Genomic DNA, 21,666 nt, shown 5'->3' on the forward strand with positions numbered 1-21,666 from the left:
TTTCAAGGCAGCTAGGTGCCACTGTGGGTAGAGAGCTGGGCCTGAGGTCAGGAAGACTCCTTTTCTTGAGTTCAAATCTGGTCTCAGTCACATACTGGCTCTGTGACTCCGGGCAAGTCTCTTAACCCTATTTGCTTCAGTTTTCTCATTTGTAGCTAGAAAAGGAAATGGCAAACCCCTCTAGCATCTTTACCAAGATAACTCCAACTGGGGTTACAAGTCGGACATGACTGAAAAATGACTGAACAACAAAACACTGCCCCCCCCCAATTTATTCTAGCTGTCATTCCTATTTACATTTAACAAGGTAACAAATTCAAGATTGACAAAGTACTATGAAAAGCAAAGCATCCTATGACTAGGGCCAAAGCTATTAAAAACAGTCTGCAGTCAGCCAGCAAATATATTCCACTTCAAAACAATTATCAAGTAATTTCATGAATCAATCTTTTGAACTCTCATAGCCTAGTTTTAGATAAATTATATCTAAGGAAGAAAATTAACCTGTCAGCACTTTGGGTAGATCCTCTGTGAAGGATTTATGGGGAGAACATACTCAAGAATCTCACTGGATGAGAAACCACAGATAAGTTGCAGTGGTCAAGAAGAGGAGATACCCATATCAATGAGAACATGGATGCACATGTGTAATATGTCTATATATATTATATATGCATATATACTGGTATACATGTGATATATACATATATATATTTATATACACACTCAACACCCACATTGCAGTATCAGAGTATCATATTAATGTCAAACAGATGTCATGTAGTGTTTTTTTTTTATCCATAAGTAATTTTAGGTTTATTTTGCACTGATCCATTCAGTTCATCTGTTTATCTCTTCCTTCTCCACCTCCCAATCCCAAACTCATGTATGAATGCACCCGCAACAATTCAGTGGAAGGGACAAGAGTCTGGAGAGGAGTCACTTCTTTCCCCTCTTCATAGTTCTTGGCTTGATAGCCTATCAGGGTGGGGAACCTGCGGCCTCGAGGCCACATGTGGTCCTTTAGGTCCTCAAGTGTGACCCTTTGACTGAATCCAGATTTCACAGAAAAATCCTTTTATTAAGGGGATTTATTATTTATTAAGGGGATTTATTCTGCGAAGTTTAGACCTAGAGGACCACATGTGGCTTCGAGGCCGCCGGTTCCTCACCCTTGGTAGATGTCTCCAGATCTGGTTAATGGCTATAATAGGTTGCAATGGTGGCTCCGGGTTAGGGGATCTGGACCACGGACTACAAGACAAGATGCCAGCTTGGGATTTCTCAGTTTAGTGTTCTGAGTCCAGAGCTCCAGAGCCCCAAACTGGAGTAATGATAGAGCCCATGGACCCATAGTACTTATAACTACAGAAATTACCAAGGAAGCAGCGTCTCTTGAAAAATACTCACCTTATAATTTTGTAACAGTTTAAAAAAAACTATTCCTCTTTTTAGATCTAACAAACAGTTGTTCTACAACATTAATTGCCACGAACAGGGGTGATTTGGCAAATCATGTCCTCTAGAGGCAACCTCCTAAACATTCTAGTCCTTATGATAAGGCAAACGATGTTTGTTTGTTTTTTACAGTTTCACTCTGGTTCCTTGGCAGAAGCTTCACATGGTTTCTATCACATTTTCCAAAATTGGTAGTCCATAATATTTCATATTCCTATTCTATGAAAATTTCAAGATTGTATCAGCTGTTATACATTAGAGTATTCCTTTAAGTGTGTCAAGATTATCTGAGCTATTCTCTGTTGGGCTTCTTTTCCATGGTGCGAGCAGTTCACTACAATGTTTAGAAGGTCGACAGCCCGTTTTGGGCAGAAATCTAGTGGCTGATGAGCTGAATGGCAGTGTCTAGGACAATGTCTGCCAACGTTGAGCATCTAGGGACTGAAGGATTCATACTGATCATATATCATAATCATACTAGTTTTTAAACATGTAAAACATAGTTTCTTCACTTTGACAGGTTTGATAGGTTACTCCATATAAACCCTTTTTAATTCACCATACTACATACTGTAACTACTCATGAAAACAAATAAAGTATTTTTTTCTTTTTTAAAATTTTATTTATTTTATTCTGAACTTAAGAAATAAAACAAGCATTTCTCTAACATAGTAGAATAGAAAAAAAGATGATTTTACATGAAACTGCAAATCTGTTAAGTATAACTTGCTATTCCTTTTAAATATATAATAAAGTTATCATGTAACTTTCTTTTTTTCCTTTCTTCCTTTTTTTCTTCCCTCCCTCCACCTTAGAGATTGCTACCATCAGACACAAATATGTGTGTGTGTGTGTTGGGGAGGTGAGGTATACATGTAAAACCATTCTATATATACTTCTATTTATCAGTTCTTTCTCTGGATGCAGATAGCATTTTCCTTTATAAGTCCTTTGTAGTTAGTTTGGGTATTTATAATAGTCAAAATGACTTAGTCACTCAAATTTGTTCTTAAATTATTGTTACTATATACAATGTTCTCTTGGTTCTGCTCATTATGCTCTTCATTATTTTGTGCAAGCCTATCCAGGTTTTTCTTAAATCATTGAACTCATAAATTTCTTATAGCACAGTAGTATTCCATCACAATCATATTCCACAACTTGTTCAGCCATTCTCCAATTGATGGGCATCTCTGCAATTTCCAGTTCTTTGCTACCACAGAGAGAGCCGCTATAAATATTTTAGAACATGTAGGTTCTTTTCCTTTTTCCTTAATCATCTTGGGAAACAGACCTATTAGTGGTATTGCTGGGTCAAAGGGTATAGGCAGTTTAATTTTTGTACAAATAAAACAGATGCAACCTAGATCAGATGGAAAGCAGAAAACTGGGGAAAATGTTATAGACAGATTCTCAGATAAAGGTTTCAGGAGAAAATTTTATAGACAGATTCTCAGATAAGGGTCTCATGTATACATGTCTCAAATATATAAAGAACTTTGTCAAATCTACAAGATACCCAATTGGTAAATGATCAAAAGATATGATCAGGCAGTTTTCTGATGAAATCAAAACAATTTATCGTCATATAAAAGTGCTCTAAATAATTATTGATTAGAGAAATGCAAATTAAAACATCCTTGAGATATCATTTTATACCTGTCATATTGGCCAAAATGGTTGGAGCAGATGTAGAAAAAGTGAGGCATTGCTTCACTGTTGGTGGAACTGTGAACTGATCCAGTCATTTTGGAGAACAATCTGGAATTATGCCTAAAGAGTTATTAAACTGCCAAATAAAAGGTTAAAAATAGTCTTTGTCTTCTAATTATCATACTTAGTTGCACTGTTTCTGACTGTTCAACATTTCTGTGTTCTTACAAATCTTTAATTCATTCTTTTAGTTATAATTGATGTTCTTATCAATGATTGTGTTCATTTAACGTGATATTAGGTAATCTTTGGGTTGGTAGCAACAAAATAGATATCTTCAGTCTTTAATGAATTAATATGAATATTAATACAAATAAATGTATTTTTTGAAGTGTTCAGCTCCAAAGAAGTGGATATCGTTTGATGACAATGAAACATTAATGGATACACAATATACTATCAGAGCCAGAGAGCTGAAAGATATCTATAACTGCATTATAATTAAAAACATCTGTGATGATGAGAGGCTAGATGTGCTATTAACACTGAAACACACTGTAAAGGTACTTTTCTCATTGATTTTGGGGTAAAAGGAATGTTTTGATTGAATCCTGATGTAAACCCAAAATATCTCAAAGTAAAATCTTATTTTTTATCAACCAGCCCAGCTTTTCTTACTTAAATTTGGCAGATTATGGTTTTGCAGTTTCAAAATTAGTGTCCGTCAAGACTTACATTGTACTTTCATCTTTTTCTTCTATGAAATATTTATATTTAATTCAGAGTATGGCATAATGCTAAATACTTCATTCAGAAGTAGGAAGAGAAACAATGTAAGCAAAAGGCACAGTGCTAATTCCAACAGAACCAGGCATGTGCAGAAGAGTATGTGGGGACCAGCCCAGCTGGAGTGGAGTGTGTATGTGTGTTGGGCATACTCAGATTCACCCTCTAGTTGATAGAGTCATATGTCCCTAATTTTCTTACTTGTTCTTTTGTCCAATTTCCTTTTCTTTTTTTTTTTCTGCTCTGCTCATCGAAGTTGCAGTTATCTTTTGCATTACCGTATCTATCCTGTTCATCTCCTTTTTAATGATTTTTTCTTCTTTCTTGGTATTTTCTTATTCAAACACTCTCTTTCACATTAAAATACAAGTGTGAGTTTCTTTTAAAAAATATTCTGCATGATAGGTCAGGAAACTGATCAGTAATGAAATGATCAAAATCTATCAAAGAACTTTTTGTCTTCTATAGGAACATGAATGTAAACTGACCCAGGACATCTTAGAATTGATTGACCGAGAGGTTGATCTTATGATGAGAGGAGTTAAAAGCTGTAATCTTGAAGGACTCAGACAAAGAATAGCTACACTATTTCTTCAATACATTAAAACACCCTTGTTTAATCCTGAAGTCACCAGATACCTTAAGGTATTTTTCTATTTTTTCTATATTACCTTTTCTACGTTTTCAGCTATAATCTGCATGGAAAAATTAAAAAATACTGCAGGCTTGTTTTTGAACACCATGAACACTTAGCAGTTTAACCTACTTAAAGGGTAGGCCTTTTAGTACGTCAGTAACTAAACACTTTGCCCAGGGTGGGGGGGAGGTTAGAGTTCTTCATTGAATCTTTTTTTTTTTAAACTAAATTCAACCAGAAACACTATTGGCCTCCTAGAACAAGACTGTACTATTGTGAAAATGACCAGTGTATACCCCAGTGAGTCAGAGGTAGCTAAGGCAACCTCATTCCTCTAGAACAGAGATATCAAACTTATGGTCTCCCTGCAAAAATTACAAGTGCAGCCTGAACTGGATTAAAATGTAACTGGGAAATGTTTAACAAAATAAATAAAAATACAGTACAACATAGATAATGTTAATTTGTGGTTTTCTAAGTCAATATACCACAAGAGGGATCTGATTCTATTTGAGTTTGAAACCACTGCTCCAGGAGATCTCAGGAAGTAAGTTAAAAAGGCCCCTGAACACCTGAACTAGCCATCATAAAGCTAAAGCCTATGAGCTATATTCCATAGGTTAAGCCCAGAGGCTCTCACTCAGAGCCTATTTGCCCTTTCATAACCTACATTTATGAACAAATTTGTTTATCTAGATTCTCAGCACATAACAGGACAGAAGCAGCAAGTTAGAAACAGGATATTAGCAATTAAAAACAGGCTAAAACAACAACAGTGAGAAATAACAGCTGTTATTTAAACTCAAGAAGCCAACCTAAAACTGTGCCCCATATTGTTAGATAAGTTCATAATCATGATCCTCAGTCATCAAAAAGAACTGAAATTTTATTGAGTAGTCTCTTTCATAAGGCAGAGATTAATGTAATAGACTGCATAGTGTAGTGGAAAAGGGAAATATATTAAGAGCCAAAAGATGTATGTCTAATCACGGCTCTGCCATTAACCACCTCAGGCCTTGGGCAAGTCATTGGATTTCTCTGGTCCTTAGTTGCTCCATATGTAAAATGTGAGAGCTGGACCTAAAAGGGCCTCAACGATCCTTAGCGCTCTGAAAATTCCAGTACTCTAATGTGATTTCCATTAAAAAAGGTAACATTTTTTCAAATCTTAGTATGTGAGGAGGTAAACCTTAATTGTTTCAGAGGTTATGTTTTGTGGAACACCTTAATGCTGCTAGATAGATAAAGCATTTGTCACAAGGCCCTTTCTTGTGAATTCAGGAAGGGGTTACTGAGATAAAAGAATTAGGTGGACACGTGGCCTCCTCAGTATGGCTGTTTTTGTCCCAGCCCTTCCTCTATGTCTTCCCCCTTCGTATGATTCCTGCTCATTAAGGCACCAAAGGTCTTTTCCTCATTCTTTTAATATCTCCAGTGTGGCATCTGCCTGATTCTTTCTTATCCCATGACCCGCCCCCTTCTTTTTCTGGCTGTCTATAGGAGCACAGACATAGAACTTAGAGGACCCTTTATGTTCTCTATTGTGTCTTTGCTGCCCCTTCTCATGTTCAGGTCATGGGTAGTCCAACCATTTGGCATCTTTCTTTTACCTTTTCAAAAGCAGGAGAGATACCTTCATCCCATGAGCCATTTTAATTTAGGTAGACATGGTTTCTATTTGAACAAAAGATGTTTATCACATGTCCTATTAAAAAATAATTAGTGAAATAAACTTAATTACCTTTTATATAGGGGAGTGTTAACTATATAATTTCCTAGGTATAGAGTGGGAAAAATTCCTCATCCTTTATTCTCCATCCAGATTCTTTGTACTTGTCATTTACAGTGTCATTGTCAGTTGCTGCAGAGTTTTATGAAGAACCAGTAAGTGTTCCCTGAAGAACTTTTGGAGAGTTAAATCTTACAGCTTTGCCCCAGTCACTTTCTACCTGAAACTTGGGCTCATGGACACTTAGCCTAGTACTAGATCCCAAAGGGGCATGGGTGGCAGCCTGCATTCTATACGTAAAGCCCTGGAAGGACACAGAAGACCCTGTGGCTCTGCAATGAAGAGTTGAGCTTATTAGCTGCAATGAAGTCCGCTTATATTCTTAGTCCCGTGTCATGTCCACACAACAGGAAGATAAAGACCTTTTACCAAGGTCACTCCACAAACTAATCAGCAGAGTTAGAAATGAACTCAGAAATTTTGTCTCTTCAATCTTTGTTCTAATTCCTAGAACCATTTTTTTTTTACCGACAAATTAATTGATTAAGATTTTAAATTGACAGACAGCTTTTCCTCTCAAGAACAAATTGTAAATGAGCATTATCCTTTTGTAAGATGAAAGATCTATGAGAAAGGAGTAGAGGAGAAGAGAGGGGGAGAAAAGTGAAAGATATTGAGAATGGAAGAAAGCATGGGGAATCAGCGAACTATTTTAACCCTACACGAGAAAGCATGAAATACCCTGACATTAATTCCTATTCCCTACTCTATGAAGAGATACTTTATAGAACCCTTCATATTATATGAATGTCTAGTGGAGCAGGCTCATGCTCTGTTCCTGCCTGATCCCTTGAGCGTGGATTTAGACCTGTAGGAGGTCTTCATCTTCTTTTGTGTCCAAGGTTGTGTTGGCAGTCGGGTGAAGACTTGGGTCCCCTTTTCATAATAATGTTTTTAAATGTATAAAGTAACATACATAGGTTAACAAAGGAAGCCAAGAGGTAATGAAAATAAAGATGTAATGTTTTTCCCATACACGTTTACAGACCCCTGAAGTCTATTCTTGGACCCCACGGCAAGGAGGAATCTTTGAATTTCAGGTTAAAAAACCTCTCAGGGTAGGGAATTCTGAAGAGATAGGATATTCACAATCCTCCTCTATGATATTCTGTCCAGAGCTATTGAATCAACTGGTTTGTTTGCTGAATCATTTCTTGTGCCCTGCTCCTCTGAAATCCTTAAATGGCCAATTTCCCTTGAATTAATGTTATTGTTCTTATACATAGTCCAAACTGGTTGGTAAGGTGATTGAAATAACTAGACCATCTAGTTGATAGTTCTGTTATTTATGCTGTCTAGACATGGTCTCATTAGAATAAGTAATGCAGCATGCTGTTGGAAATACAGAATGTCTGATGTCCACACACACACACACACACACACACACACACTCTCTCTCTCTCTCTCTCTCTCTCTCTGCTAAAAGACTTCCTAGGAGGTAGGAGACAAGAATTCTAGCCCTTTCACTGATTAGCTTAAAGACCATGAACCTAATTATTTGCAGGATAGCTTTAGCTTTATAGTCTCCTCAGCATAGAATGGGAAGAATTCTTCATCCTTTATTAACCTGTATGTGTTTTCTCCCTCGTACCTGGTACGTAGAAGGCATTCTCCAACATGCTTGTTGGAGGAAAGGAACTGTCTAACTTTTTTCATTTGCATGCCCATTGCTTAGACAATACTTTGGCCATAGTAAAAGCTTAATAAATGCTTTGTCATTTATTCATTCATGACAACCTCTCCAATCTAGGACAGTTTACTTGATTTCTTTGAATCTGTTTCCTTATCTGTAAAATGGAAATATTTATACCTACCATCCATTAAACAGAAAGTTGTTGTGAAAGCATTTTGAAAATTATAAGGTATTTTGTAAATATATTATCATTCCTAAAAGAGAATGTATTTCCATATCAACTTCACAGAAAATTGTTGTTTTCTTAATAATTGGTGACAGATTCCTTTATCTAAAGTATTTAAACAGTTATTCTTTTTGAAACATAAATGCTTTAGTGTCTAGTTTTAAAATAAAAAAAATTCCTAGAGCTGCAAATATTGTTGAAACACCATTTTAATATGCAAACTATCAGTGCGTATATTGATCATTAATGGCCTCTTAGGATTTTTAAATTATCAGAGCTAGTGGTTTGACCTAAGATTGAAATCTTCCAATTTTTCCATTTAGGTTCCTCCAGATCCAACAAAGTTTTATAAAAATGTTTACTTTTGTCGCAGTTGTGAGATGTATTTGCCATCTACAGAGTTTTCCATTTCATCCACTTCCTACCATGTTAGCAGATGTCGTCAGTGCTGTATGCTTGACAATGAAGCTCGACAGCGTGAAGCATTTTTGAAATACAAGTTTTTACTCAAACAGCTCTATCAATCAGAAGCTGATTATGAAGATGATTCTAAGATTGCTTACCTGATGCAGGTATGATCTGTATCATCCGTTAGTGACTGGTCATAGAGATGATTGTCTCTCCTTGGCTTGGCTCTTTACATAGCATTTTGAAATGGAGTGATAGTAACACCAATCAGAAACACTCTGGAGTGAGAACCAGTGTTCTTGGTTTTTTGCCACGTAGATTGGGTGTATGTATAGTTCTAGAGAAGTGTGCACAATTCTTGAGCCACTTTCTTTTGACTCCATTCGGAAGGAATAGATGTAGGCATGATATCCTCTCCATCATATGGTGATCTTTGTTCTATACCTTTGCATTATATAGACTTACACCTTCCTATGTTTTGGAAATTGATTGTCTCTAACCCAGAAAGTCAATCCTCAAGAAGGAAGGCAGCTTTTGTTTTGTAAAGTGAGGGCAATTTATGAAATAGCCTTCTTTTTCAAATGCTCACTAATATTAAGTAGAATTTACTCTTTGAAAGTAAACTACTTACTACGTGTGAAATGAAGTAATACATTGTAGTAACTAATTGTAGCAGAAAATATATTATATCTTACTCTGTATGCCCTAGATGTATTCATTCATTTCACATTTGATCAAGTCAGGGCTATTGGCAAATGATTGATTCATCTAATCACGCAGACTTAGTCATAGCTGCAGCAAGTACGGTCAGAGAATCACAGAATTTCATAATTTCAAGGAACCTCAGCAGTCATTCTATGCCTAAAAAAAAAAAAGAAGAAAGAAGGAAAAGAAGGAAATAGCCTCTACAACATACCGTGCAAGTGGTCATTTGGCTGGAGGTGATCTAGTCTCCAGAGATAGGGAACCCACTTTCTCTTGAGGTGCCCCACTCCACTTTCCCATGGCTCTGATTATTGGAAGTTTTTCCTTAAATCAAGTCTAAATTTGCCTCTTTGTAATTTGTACACATTGCTCCTAGTTGCGTCCTCTGAGGCTGAACAAAACCTATCTCAAGGCTTCCTATTTCCTGTAGGTTTAAATACTATTAGCAGTTGAAGTGTCTAACCTCTAGTCTTAGAATTGTATTAGATTATGATCTTCTCAACAGCTGTTTTTCATCATTCTATCACCAGGACCTAATACCATGCCTGGCATGAAATAAATGTTTGGATTGACTTGGACAGAGAATAAAGATAAATGGGGCCTGAATCTGAAAACCTGACCTCATTAGCACTCTGCACTGACAAACAGTGGAGCTCGCTGTATTACACCTTGAAAAGTAAATAAAACACAAGACTAGGTTTCCTGTTGTATGTTTACATGCCTGGGTATTTGTATATCTCAGTCTTAGCCAAGGAACAGAAGATGTAGCAGGAACACAATAGTTATCTTCAGGTATTTAATGCAAGCTTATCACATGAAAGGAGAGAGAATCCATTCATTCCTTTCATTTCTAAAGCATTTATTAAGTGTCTGCTCTATGCAGAGACACAATGCTGGGCACTAGGGATACAAAGAGAAAACAAAAATCAAACTCTGCCCTCAAGTAGCTTCCTCTCTATTAGGGAATACAGCATTTAAAACCGAGAAATACAATACAATTTAGGGAGGGCGAAAGCACTGGCAACTAGATCAATAAAGGCTTCCCAAGGAAGGTATTTTTATCCTAATAAGCAGAGATAAGGAGGAAGTACATTCCAGGCAAAAGGGACAATCTAGATAAAGGCCTGAAGGCAGGAGATGCAGTGCTGATCTGTGGGGGACAGCAAGTAACTGAATTTGGCTGCACTGGAGGGTACATCTCAGGGAGTCCTGGGAAATAAAGGTGGAAAGGTCAACTTGAGCCACACTGGGGGCTTTGCCTTGGAATGCCAAAGGAATGTGGCAGTGCCTCCGTATGGAGTAGACACTTAATAAATGCTTTTCAAACACTTAAAGGAATGAATGGATTCCACTCTCCTTTCATGTGACAGCCCTGCATTAAATACTTTTCAACATGCAATGCAGTGAGCTCAGTTGTTTGTTAGTGTAGAGTGCTAATGAGGTCAGGTTTTCAGATTCAGCCTCCATTTATCTGTATTCTCTGTCCAAGTCAATCCAAAATTTATTTCATGCTGAGCATGCGTTAGGTCCTGGTGATGTAAAATTGAAAAACAGCTCTTGAGAAGATCATAATCTAATAAAATTCTATGCCTAGAGGCCTAATTCCTGCTTAGACATTTCAACAACATCTGCTAATAGTCACAAAAGAGATCTGATAGGAGAGAGTTTTAGTGCAAATCTATAACCATGATTGGATATATCCATCATTAAAAGTGGGCTCCAAAAATCAAGTTCACAAAGAGATGGTGAGGAAGGTATTGCTAGCAAGTTAAACAGAAAAAGGTCAAAGTCACTTAGCTAGATCATTATGAGTCAACAGGACTAAAGAAGCAAATACTGCCATCACGGGTCTTCTCGCCACCCCCCCCCCCGCCCCCATACAGAGCAAGGGACTTTACTTTGCCAATTCTGGAGTGCTGTGATTAGGTATAGTCACCATATTTTAGGAATGACATAAAGAAGATAGAATGTGTCCAGAATAGGGTGACCAGGATGGTGAAAGGATGAGAAAATACCCCACATAAAGGTTGGTTAAAGGAACTGGAGGTATTTAGCTTGAAAAAAAAAGATCTAGAAGGAGTGTTTATGGCTGCATTTGAAGGGCTATCATGAGGAATAGTGTCCTGCTTCGCCCCAGAGAACAGAAGTAGAAGTGGATGGGAATTGGTGAGAGGCCAATTAAAACTTGATATAAGGAAAAAACTTCCCAACAGTGAGAGATATCCCAAAGGAAAATGGGTTTCTTTGAGAAGTAATGGCTTCCCTCTCAGTGGAGGTCTTCAAGCAGAGGGTAAATGAATTAATAAATGAAGAAGAATTTATTCAACACTTACTGTGTGTCAAACACTAAGCTAGGAACTGGAAGACATTCAAAATTAGAAAAGAAATTTTCCCTACCTTCAAGGATCTTGTGTTTTTGCATCCTAAAGAAGAAAGGAGAGGACTGAAATGATTGATATTATGTATATAGCTTATCTTTGAAAATTTAAAGCATATTTATGTATACATTTAACTCTTTTGGCCAATGCAGTATCATAATGTGGTAGACTAATTCCGGGAACTAGCAAAATGTAAACTGAAAATGATAATTTCTTTCTACAATAGCAGTGGGAAATTTTCATAATTTATATTTTCCTTCTTTTTAAAATGGGTAAATTTGCACTTTCCTTCCTAAAAATATTTAATTTCACTTTATAAGTTTATTGTTCCTTATAAGGTGCATTCAAAAGCATTCTTAGATAATTTAAAATTTGTGCATGTCTTAAAAAAGTAGGATATACATTTGGTAAAATTCAGGTTATGTATTAGCAAGCACACTATTAGGTTTATAGTTTAATATGTATCTTCTTAAACTATTTCCTCTTGGTAGCATCAATCAGTAAATTAATCAACAAGCATTTATTAAGCACCTTCTTTGTACCAGGCATTGTGCTAAGAGCTAGAGATATAAAAACAAAGTGTTCTTCTAGGGTTTTTTTTCTAGACTGACAAATATTGTCACTTTCATCATTGTATTGCCTTTTATAAGAATTCTTTCTCCAGACCTGTAAGAAGGTCATTGATGTTTGTGGACTATGTATATGTGGCTCTAGCTTGCATCCCTCTTATATGTATTATTCTGGAAATTTTGGTGTCTTCATGACTTCCTTGCAGGCTTTGCAAAATTCAGATCCTGCCACTAATGTAATTAGAGTGTTAGAGAAGTTCTGAAATGACTTTTCTAGAATTTAAACTTGATGACTCATTAACAGCATTTAATAGAAGCCATTTCTCATGTAGCACTGACTTCATCAATGAAGTTTGTGCACGCAGAGCTACTTGGACAAGGTGAGATACTCTGTAATTTACAGTTACTATTAAAAGTAATCAGTCTCATTTAATACTAAATGGGAAAAGATGGCCATTCTTGTTAATGGGGAAAAAATGTAGGATTTAGAAAATACTACTTTCCTTCAATACTTTAAAAGAGCTATGATTTCATTAATGTGGCTATTCCTTCGACAAATAGAGAGCATAGCCTCTCCATACATTAGTATATAATTTTCATAAATTGCTATGATAAAAAAGTGTTATCTGACAACCAGTTTTCTAGTGATGAGCTTCTTCACACACATCATGCCTGGTGCTCAGGTGATAGACTGATGCTCCATTAATGGGCCTATACACAAAGACTTTACAGCTTGGCAGACCCTTTCAAAACCTGTTACTGGCAGAACCTTCTAGAACCTAAGGTTTCCTTCATACCATGATGAGATCCAAGGTGTATATTATTCTTTTGGTTCTGGCTTCTTTCCTTTGTATAGTTTCTTATAACTCTTCATATATTTGAATTCTTCCTATTCATTTTTCCTCATGGTTCAATATTACATCATTATATTCATATGCCATAAATTGTTCAGCTATACCCCAATCCTTGGGCACACACAGATTGTATTCAACTTTTTGCTATTAATAATTTAGGGAGATTTCTTTTCAAAGTTACATATATATGCGTGTGTATATACACACACACACACACATATATATATATATATATATGCATGCACACATATGTGTTATTACAAAGTTGGAACTTTTCATACTCTTAATATGAAAGATTCAAAGTATAATCACTGCTTATTAGGTTTGGGCTGCCTTTACTGGGGTCCTGAGAACTGGACCACTGTTAATTAGAATCATAGAATATTAATGTTGGGAAGACATTTAAAGGTAGCTGGTCCAACCTCCCACCCAATGCTGGAATCTTCCCCTGCCCTCTCTGACAATGTTTGTTTTTATATGGAACACAGAGGTTAAATTTCATTCCAAAGAACTACCTTGTATAACTAATTGGTAAATATATACTAGTAAAGTGTTAATCATTATTGCAGTGGAGTACTAGCATATTTTACATGAGTATAATTAAGAATCAGTATAATTTTTGTCATAAAATATTTAATTCATCTGATTGTTTTTTCTGTCACAAAATAAGAATAAAACACTTATTTTGAAGCTTCACAAGAAATGGGAGAAAATACAAAAATGAGAATAAAATAAATATTTTGAAATTAGTTTCAAAATATTATGCAGAGTCTTCTAACTTTGTAATAAGCAAAATAAATTTATAAACAAAGGTACTGATTCTTAATTATTTTATTCCATCCAAGTACAATTTGTGTAGTATAACTTTCATATATAATGATAAAATTCATTTACAACAATCACATTTATTACCTATTGGCTACAAACATGTACCAGTTAAAATAAAAATGAAACAAAATATGGAGAAGGAAAACATTTTGGCTCAGAGGAGGTATTTGATCATGGACTAGCCTACCTTGATTATCTGTAAGGTGCCATTATCCCTAATAGTGGCTTCAACCACAGAAAATAAGTAGCTGTATTATTATTATAGTCATTTCCAATATAATCTGTTTTTGTAGGCTACCTCTTGAAACTTTTTCTCTTCTGAAATTATTTGTTCTTTTCATCACATAGCAGATCTTCCTATCAGTTTCCATTTTGACACTTTTAAAAAATGAAGCACTTTTGCTTTAAAAATGTGCATGTAACAATTCAACTCAGTTTTTATATTTTGACACAAGATTAACACAGCTAACTAGAAAGAAGGAAGATGAACCAAACATATACTTTGAGAATAATTAGAAATATATAGTAGATTAAAAACTCAGGTGTAGCCTTTAGATTTTTTACCATATTCACTGCTATCACAATGTGCTTTCTGCTTTTTAGTAATTACCAGGTATTCAGGTTGCATTTAATATATTGGATTACTATATTGCGTTTAGTATATATTGGATTATCTGTTACTGGAATACTATAGCAAATGATGGGCCCAGATTTTTAAAAGTCTGTTTTTGTTAATTTTGTGTTTTTTTTAAAGCCAATATCAAAAAAGATCATTATAGAATCATAGGTTTAGAAGACACTTTAGAAGTCATTGGGTCTAGTCTCATTTTACAGGTGAGAAAACTGGTTAAGTGATTAAGAGGTAAAGTGACTTGCACAGGGTTGCATAGATATTAAATGTTGGAGGTAAGATTTGAACTCAGGTCTTAGATTTCTTTTATCTTGTCCACAGATTTTTGAAGTAAATAATAATTTAAATTTTTTCTCTTATTTCTAATGTGTTGCAATTTGGTATGCATATGAATTCTATGCTTGTATTGCTAGACCTAGTGGAATGAGATATAAAATTACATTTTCATTCATTCATTTGAAAATGCTTATTGTCAGGCAGATATTTAAAATATATTTAAATATATTTGAATTTTAATTAACACAGAGATCCTAACTACTAAAAAGGTAGAATGAAAACTCATTTATGAGGAGAGAAGTATAAAAAAGGGTCAATGAGTGAGTGACTAATTTAAAAATCTTGGTAATAGCTCTCACATGGACAGTCATTGTTTTTATTGTACTTTATAGAATCTTGTGTGGCTAAATAGGATCCAGGTAATCGAGATTACAGATTAAGGACTGGTGCATCCAAGTCATTCATGGGGAAAAAAAAAATATATATATATATATATATATATATATATATATATATATATATATATATATATATATTTTCTAGAGGGCCTGTTGAGAAGATAACTGTAATGAACAATTTAATTTTTTTAGAGAGATAAAGTATTCTCATTCTATATTTTCAAAATTAAGGACAATGGAGAAGAGATTAAAAATACAATTAAACATAGGAAGGATAAAGCCTTTATTTAAGACATGAAAAATAATAGATATGGAATTCTGTTCCATATTATAGTGAGGAAAGAATAAAGATATTGAAAGAGACATATAAGAGCAAATTATCACTTATCACCACCTTTAAATGTTATTGATATTTTTACTATTAACTAATACTATTAATAATCCTTTCAACGCTGAGAAGATGCTTGTCCAGTTTTCTTTTCAAGTTTCAATTCTTTTCCTACAAAATTTTGAAGATCTTTTAATGTGTAAGGGAATAACTTAGATCTTAGATAATAATTGTAAAATTTTAAAAGACATCAGGTTAATTGATGACCAACTTGAATAACTGTTTGTTATTTGAATGTTGTTGTATTGCCATGTCTTTGTTCTTTGAGACATTAGAGTAGTTTCATTTTTCCAGGCCAGAAGGTTATGGAATATTATCTCACTAGTACTAGTTTTATGAGACTGATCCATACATATATTAAAGATAATCCGTGAGGAAAATTTGAGATGCAAGCAAACAGAATTTTGTGAATGATATTCGCAAGTGAACCACATCTTCATAGTCACAAATTCACTGAAAGATAGAGAGAATATAAAATGTTTGCTGAAAAACATGTAAAAAAGCATTTAATTTTGTAAAGTGCATCTGTCAAGACTCTGACAAGATATATATCATGATAAATAAAACAGATAAACTTGTTCCACAACTCTCTGATTTTAAGTGAGGTATAAAACAGAGATGTATATTCACCAAAAGTGTTTGCCACTGTCATGAAGGATGTCCAGGGCAGCAGAATTCAAATGAAATAATTCCCTAAAGCTGTCTATAGTTATATGAAAAAAAATGCTCTAAATCACTATGAATTAGAGAAATGCAAATCAGAACACCTCTGAGGTACCATATCACATCTATCAGATTGGCTAATATGACAAAAAAGAAAATGATAAATGTTGGAGATGCGGGAAAATTACCAAAACTAATGCATTGTTGGTAGAGTTATGAACTGATCTAGCCATTCTAGAGAGCAATTTGGAACTATGCCCAAAGGGCTATAAAACTGTGCCATTGATCCAGCAATACTAGGTCTGTATCCCAAAGAAATCATAAAAAAGGAGAAAGGACCTCCATGCACAAAAATATTTATAGCAGCTCTTTTTGTGGTGGCAAAGAATTGGAAATTGAGGGGATGCCCATCAATTGGGGAATGGCTGAACAAGTTGTGGTTTATGAATGTAATTGGAATACAATGATGAGCAGGCAGAATTCAGAAAAGCCTGGAAAGACTTACGCGAACTGATGCTGAGTGAAATGAACAGAACCAAGAGAACATTGTACACAGTAGCAGCCATACTGTGCGATGACTAACTTTGATAGACTGAGCTCTTGTCAGCAATGCAAGGATCTAAGACAGTTCCAAAAGACTGATGATGGAAAATGCTATCCACATCCAGAGAAAGAACTGTGGAGTCTGAATGCAGATCAAAGCATATTGTTTTCTTTCTTGTGGTTTTTCCCTTTTGTTCTTATTCTTCCCTCACAGCATGACTAATGTGGAAATATGTCTAATAGGATTGTACATATATAGCCTATATCAGATTGCATGCCATCTTGGGGAAGGAGGAAGGGAGGGAGAAAAAAACTCAGAACTCAAAATCTTATGAAAGTGGATATTGAAAATTATCTTTACATATAATTGGAAAAAACAAAATACTATTAAGTGAAAAAGAAAGAAAGATTCCTACTCAATGAAATCTCTCAGATATAAATATAGTTTGTGGATATCATTAATACCTGAATTCCTACAGAGGCTCCTAAAAAAATTTGGTTTAATAGTATAGATAGGAAAACCTAGGTGGATTGAAAATACCTGTTTTCCAGACCATGGTGTGTACTTGAATGAATAGTACATTGAAGTAGTCATATGTCTTACATTACAGTTGAATAATGATTGATCCCAGCATTGAAGAGGTGGAAAAGAAGCAGGTGGATTGCTTTTGGCAAATTAAATAACACTTTCAATGACCACAAGCTTTTCCCTGCAAGGATGCGTATTTTTTAAACACAAGTATTCTTCTGATGATGCCATATAGCCATGAGTCATGAGGCAAAGCAAGCTGTGAAGAATTGGAATTACAGGTCACCCAGAGAGCAAAGGCTGCAGTATAGAAACCATGGCTTATACCTAAGAAGTGGCATAAGAGATTTCTTCAAAGAGATGTATTATAGAAAAGGAGGTGGGCTGACTGTGTGGCAGTCTCCATCTCCCCCAGCATTGATTGGGCTCTCTATTTAATGCTGGATGTGATGAGGATTTCATTGTAAGCCAAGTGACATTTAGACTTAGTTTTAGAGAAAAAGGAATAACTATAAATAAATATATGAAATATGTGATTCAAATTATGAAGGATAAGTAGAAAATTATTAGCTATAGATTTTTCAAGCTAACCTAAATGCTTAACTAATGTGAATGCCTCAAAATGATTGTCCTACCTATTTGTTCTTCACCACTAGGAGTCATTCAGTGAGACAGAATATGATAGAAAGATCATGATACCTGGGTTCTGTAGCCTGGGCAAGTCACAGTCTTGTACTTAAATTTTTTTCATCTGCAATTTAGAAATAGTAATATTCCCAGGGATTTCCTCTGGATTGTTGTTACTCAGTCGTATCTGACTCTCCATGACACCATTTGGGGTTTTCTTGGCAAAGATTCTGGAGTGCTTTGCCATTTCCTTCTCTAGCTCATTTTACAGATGAGGAAACTGAGGCAAATAAGGTTAAGTGACTTGCTCAGGGTCACATAGCAAGTAAATGAGTCACATTTGAACTCATGAAGATGAGTCTTTGGGATTCCAGGTCCGGTATTTTATCGACTGCCCTGCCTAGCTGCTGGAAAAATATCAGGTGCTAAACAAATTTAGGATGCCTCATAGATAATAACTGGTTACACTTATATGTACCACTTAGAGTGGTGTAAGGGGAACGGTGCTGGACTTGAGCTTGAGACTTGGATTCACATCTGAGCCTGGACACTTATTAACCGTGTGACCTTGGGCAAGCCACTTAAACTCTCAGTTTAAGGAGCCTCAGTTTCCTCATCTGTAGAGTGGTGATAATAACACTTGTAGAACAGGTTTCCCAGGGTTGTGGCTAGTCTCCCATGAATATGTAAAATGCTTTGTAAATCTCAAAGGACTATGTTAATGGAAGTTATTGTTGTTGTTATTATCATAATCTTCTGGCAGAAATAATCACTTTCCCTAAGTACTTAAGGGCAGGTAGGATTGTTACACTGAACAAATAAGATTGTAGAGATAGAAAGAATAATGATTTTCATTCAAAACAAGGGGCTTTGTGCCACTGGACAGCTCTTCTGAGTGATAGATGTTTTTAGAATATGCTGAAAAAATAAAAATCAAACTGTTTTATGTAACATAAAAGCTAGAAAACCAATTTCATCACCAAAAGTAAGCGTAGCCATTCATTCTCAGATTTGCTTTTATTGCTAGCTACAAGATCTCCAGTACCTGATTGAGAACATTTGGGCTTCCCAGTCAGCCCTCAGTGCCTGGAATGATCTCTGTGATTTGGTCATTGTCAGATGGGACAGAACAGAGGAATGGGCCCCTTGGAACTGTATTCTCCTGACTAAAGATGAAGCAAATGTTCATCTCAAGATGAAGAGCCTTGAAGAGGTAAGAAAGATTGAAGTGTCATTTAATTAAAGATTAAAGGGCAGCTTGGGGGCAACTGTTAGATAATTTTAATGAAGTTAAAATGAATTGCATCCTAAATGCATGTTCCCAAATCTTTATGGGTATCTATGTTTTAAGACAGTTAACCGGTCAGTCAATAATCACTCATAAAGCAAATACAGAGAGTTGTTCACTTTTTTTTTTGGTGCTTTTTGGTGAGGCAGTCAGGGTTAAGTGACTTGCCCGGGGTTAATTGTTTGCTTTCAAGGAACTTTGGTTACAATGGGGGAGACAAATTCGTATATAAGTACATATAGAATAACTATGAAGAGAAAAACCATAAATATAGAAAGTAGTTGATACTGTGTAGTTAGGGAGGTAGCGCACTAGTAATTGGGGGGGTCAGGAAAGCCTTTCAGTAGAAGGTGGTGTCCAAGTTAGTCTTGCAAGAAGAGAAAGAAATTGTGTGAAGTGCTGGCAAGGAGGGAGGCCAACCATGCTGGGCATGTGCAAACTCTTACGGAGCTGCAAGATGGAGGCCGTGTGTGGGGAAGAGAGAGTAAGATTGTTTAGCTTGAATACAGAGGGAGGGAAAGGACACCAATACACATTGCTGCCTCTGTCTCTGATGCCCTCTGTGGTGCAATCTGTCTGTGCTTATGTTTATCAGCAGTTTGGGAATAATGTCTGTCTTTGTAGTATTGCTATGAGAATATGATAGGGAAAAACTTTCAGAGTCATGAAGGGCTACTAGTTCATAGGTGTTAAAAGCAGGTAGAGGACTGTAGCTTCATTGATCTAGAATATGAGGGGACATGAGGAGCCATCCTTTCATTTTACTGAGGCCCAGGGAGGGTGACTTGCCTAAGGTCACACAGGTGGTCATTTGAAACCAGGTAGGTAGGATTTGAATCCAGGTCCCGTGACTCTAAAGCTAGTGTTCTTTCCTCTGGACCGTGTTGCCTTCTCTTTTCTGACGTTTCATTTTCTGATGATCAATACACAATATATATAACCCCACCCACATACATATATATATATCTTACATATAAGATCTGCACAACATTTTCCTCCTTCCAGTTCTAAATAGTGATAACAAGTGTTTAAATGACAACAATTCGCTCATCAAACACATATCAATCACCACCATGGGCCAGACACTGTATTAAGCTGTGGGTATGGGAAAGTGAGAATGAAGCGGCTCCTGCCTTCAAGGAGTCGCCATTCTTTCTGGGGAGGCGACATTTCCATTTATAAGTACGTACAAAATGAACACCAGGTGGTTTTGACAAGGGGACAGGCTCGAGCTGCTGGATCAGGAAAGGCCTCCTGTAGGGAGGTGGAGCCTGAGCTAAACTTTGAAGGAAATGGGCATTCTAAGGGGAGGAGTCAGGAGGCATTCCAGGGAGGGGTGGGCACAGCCCTTGCAAAGGCACAGACTGGAGATGGAACATCACGCATGAGGAAAGTGTCTGGCCCATAGAGTGTGGGAAGAAGAGCAAAGGAGATGTAGAAAAAGTTCTTACACAGATGTTTTAGTTTTTGCTTGTATAAAATTGTTTTCTGAATCTACTTCGTATATCTGTGCATGGATCATTGAGCCTTTTGTAATAGCAAATGACATTCTTTCCATGTCTAAAAGATCTCCTCAGGACAGCATTTCCTAGGAAGGCTCCGAAGTCTAGTAAGGCTGGAGAATAACTCAGGGTCAGTGGTTCAGATCCAGCACAGACTGGCAGTGGCTGAGATGCTGTCTATCACTTCTTTACCCAGGGTTTGTTAAGACAACTAAAATTGAAGAGTCCCTAAATGGCAATGCTAATTGGTAGTTTTAGAAACCCAGGATTAAATCAGCCCCGCAGGATAAATTACCTTCTTACCCTTGGGGGCAATCTCTTTAAAAAGTGCTCTGGAGATTCAGGTTTTATACCAAAATTTACACAACAGACTATGGAAAATGAAATGAAAATATCCCAGAATTGATTGAAATATGAATGCTCCCCTGTGACGGTTCTCATTGTATTAAGAATGGGAACTCTGTAAATGAAAAAAAGTTTTGTAAATATGAACCCTTGCATCTATTTTTCTGAGGTTTAGTCATTAAAGGAGTACCTGAAAATGGAGAACACTGTAAGTTTTGTTATATTACACTGACACACTGCACTTTAACTGGCAATCATTGTGATGGAATATAGATTTAGTGTAGTCACCTAGGCTCGCGGCCTCATTATGCATTTGCTTCCTGCTACTATAAACGATAGAAGTATTGCAAAAATGAAATAACATTTATTGTTTCCAAATTTGAAGTCAGGGATGAAATTGGTGGAACATGTTGATGAACAGATTTGAGAGTCCCTGTTGATTTCCAAGGGAACTCTTTCCCTGAAGGCTGTAGATGAGAGGATTCATGCATTTAATTTAGAAGGAAGTTTGGCCCCTCAGCAGCTGAGATGCGTTCTCTGCCCACCATTGA

At 36.1% G+C, this 21,666-nt stretch overlaps 1 protein-coding gene across 3 annotated transcripts in view; it reads left to right on the forward strand.

Annotated features, from left to right (window-relative positions):
* IQUB (IQ motif and ubiquitin domain containing) overlaps positions 1–21,666 on the forward strand; it is an 88,573-nt gene that overhangs the window by 57,631 nt on the left and 9,276 nt on the right. For all 3 annotated transcript variants that reach the window (XM_020966395.2, XM_020966397.2, XM_020966396.2), the window contains 4 exons: positions 3,505–3,675; positions 4,367–4,543; positions 8,507–8,755; positions 19,008–19,193. In XM_020966395.2, the coding sequence (XP_020822054.1) occupies positions 3,505–3,675; positions 4,367–4,543; positions 8,507–8,755; positions 19,008–19,193 (783 nt within the window). The remainder of the gene's footprint in view (positions 1–3,504; positions 3,676–4,366; positions 4,544–8,506; positions 8,756–19,007; positions 19,194–21,666) is intronic.

This window comes from Phascolarctos cinereus, unplaced genomic scaffold, assembly GCF_003287225.1.
Source record: "Phascolarctos cinereus isolate Bilbo 61053 unplaced genomic scaffold, phaCin_HiC Scaffold_1;HRSCAF=81, whole genome shotgun sequence".
NCBI classification, from domain to species: Eukaryota; Metazoa; Chordata; class Mammalia; order Diprotodontia; family Phascolarctidae; genus Phascolarctos; species Phascolarctos cinereus.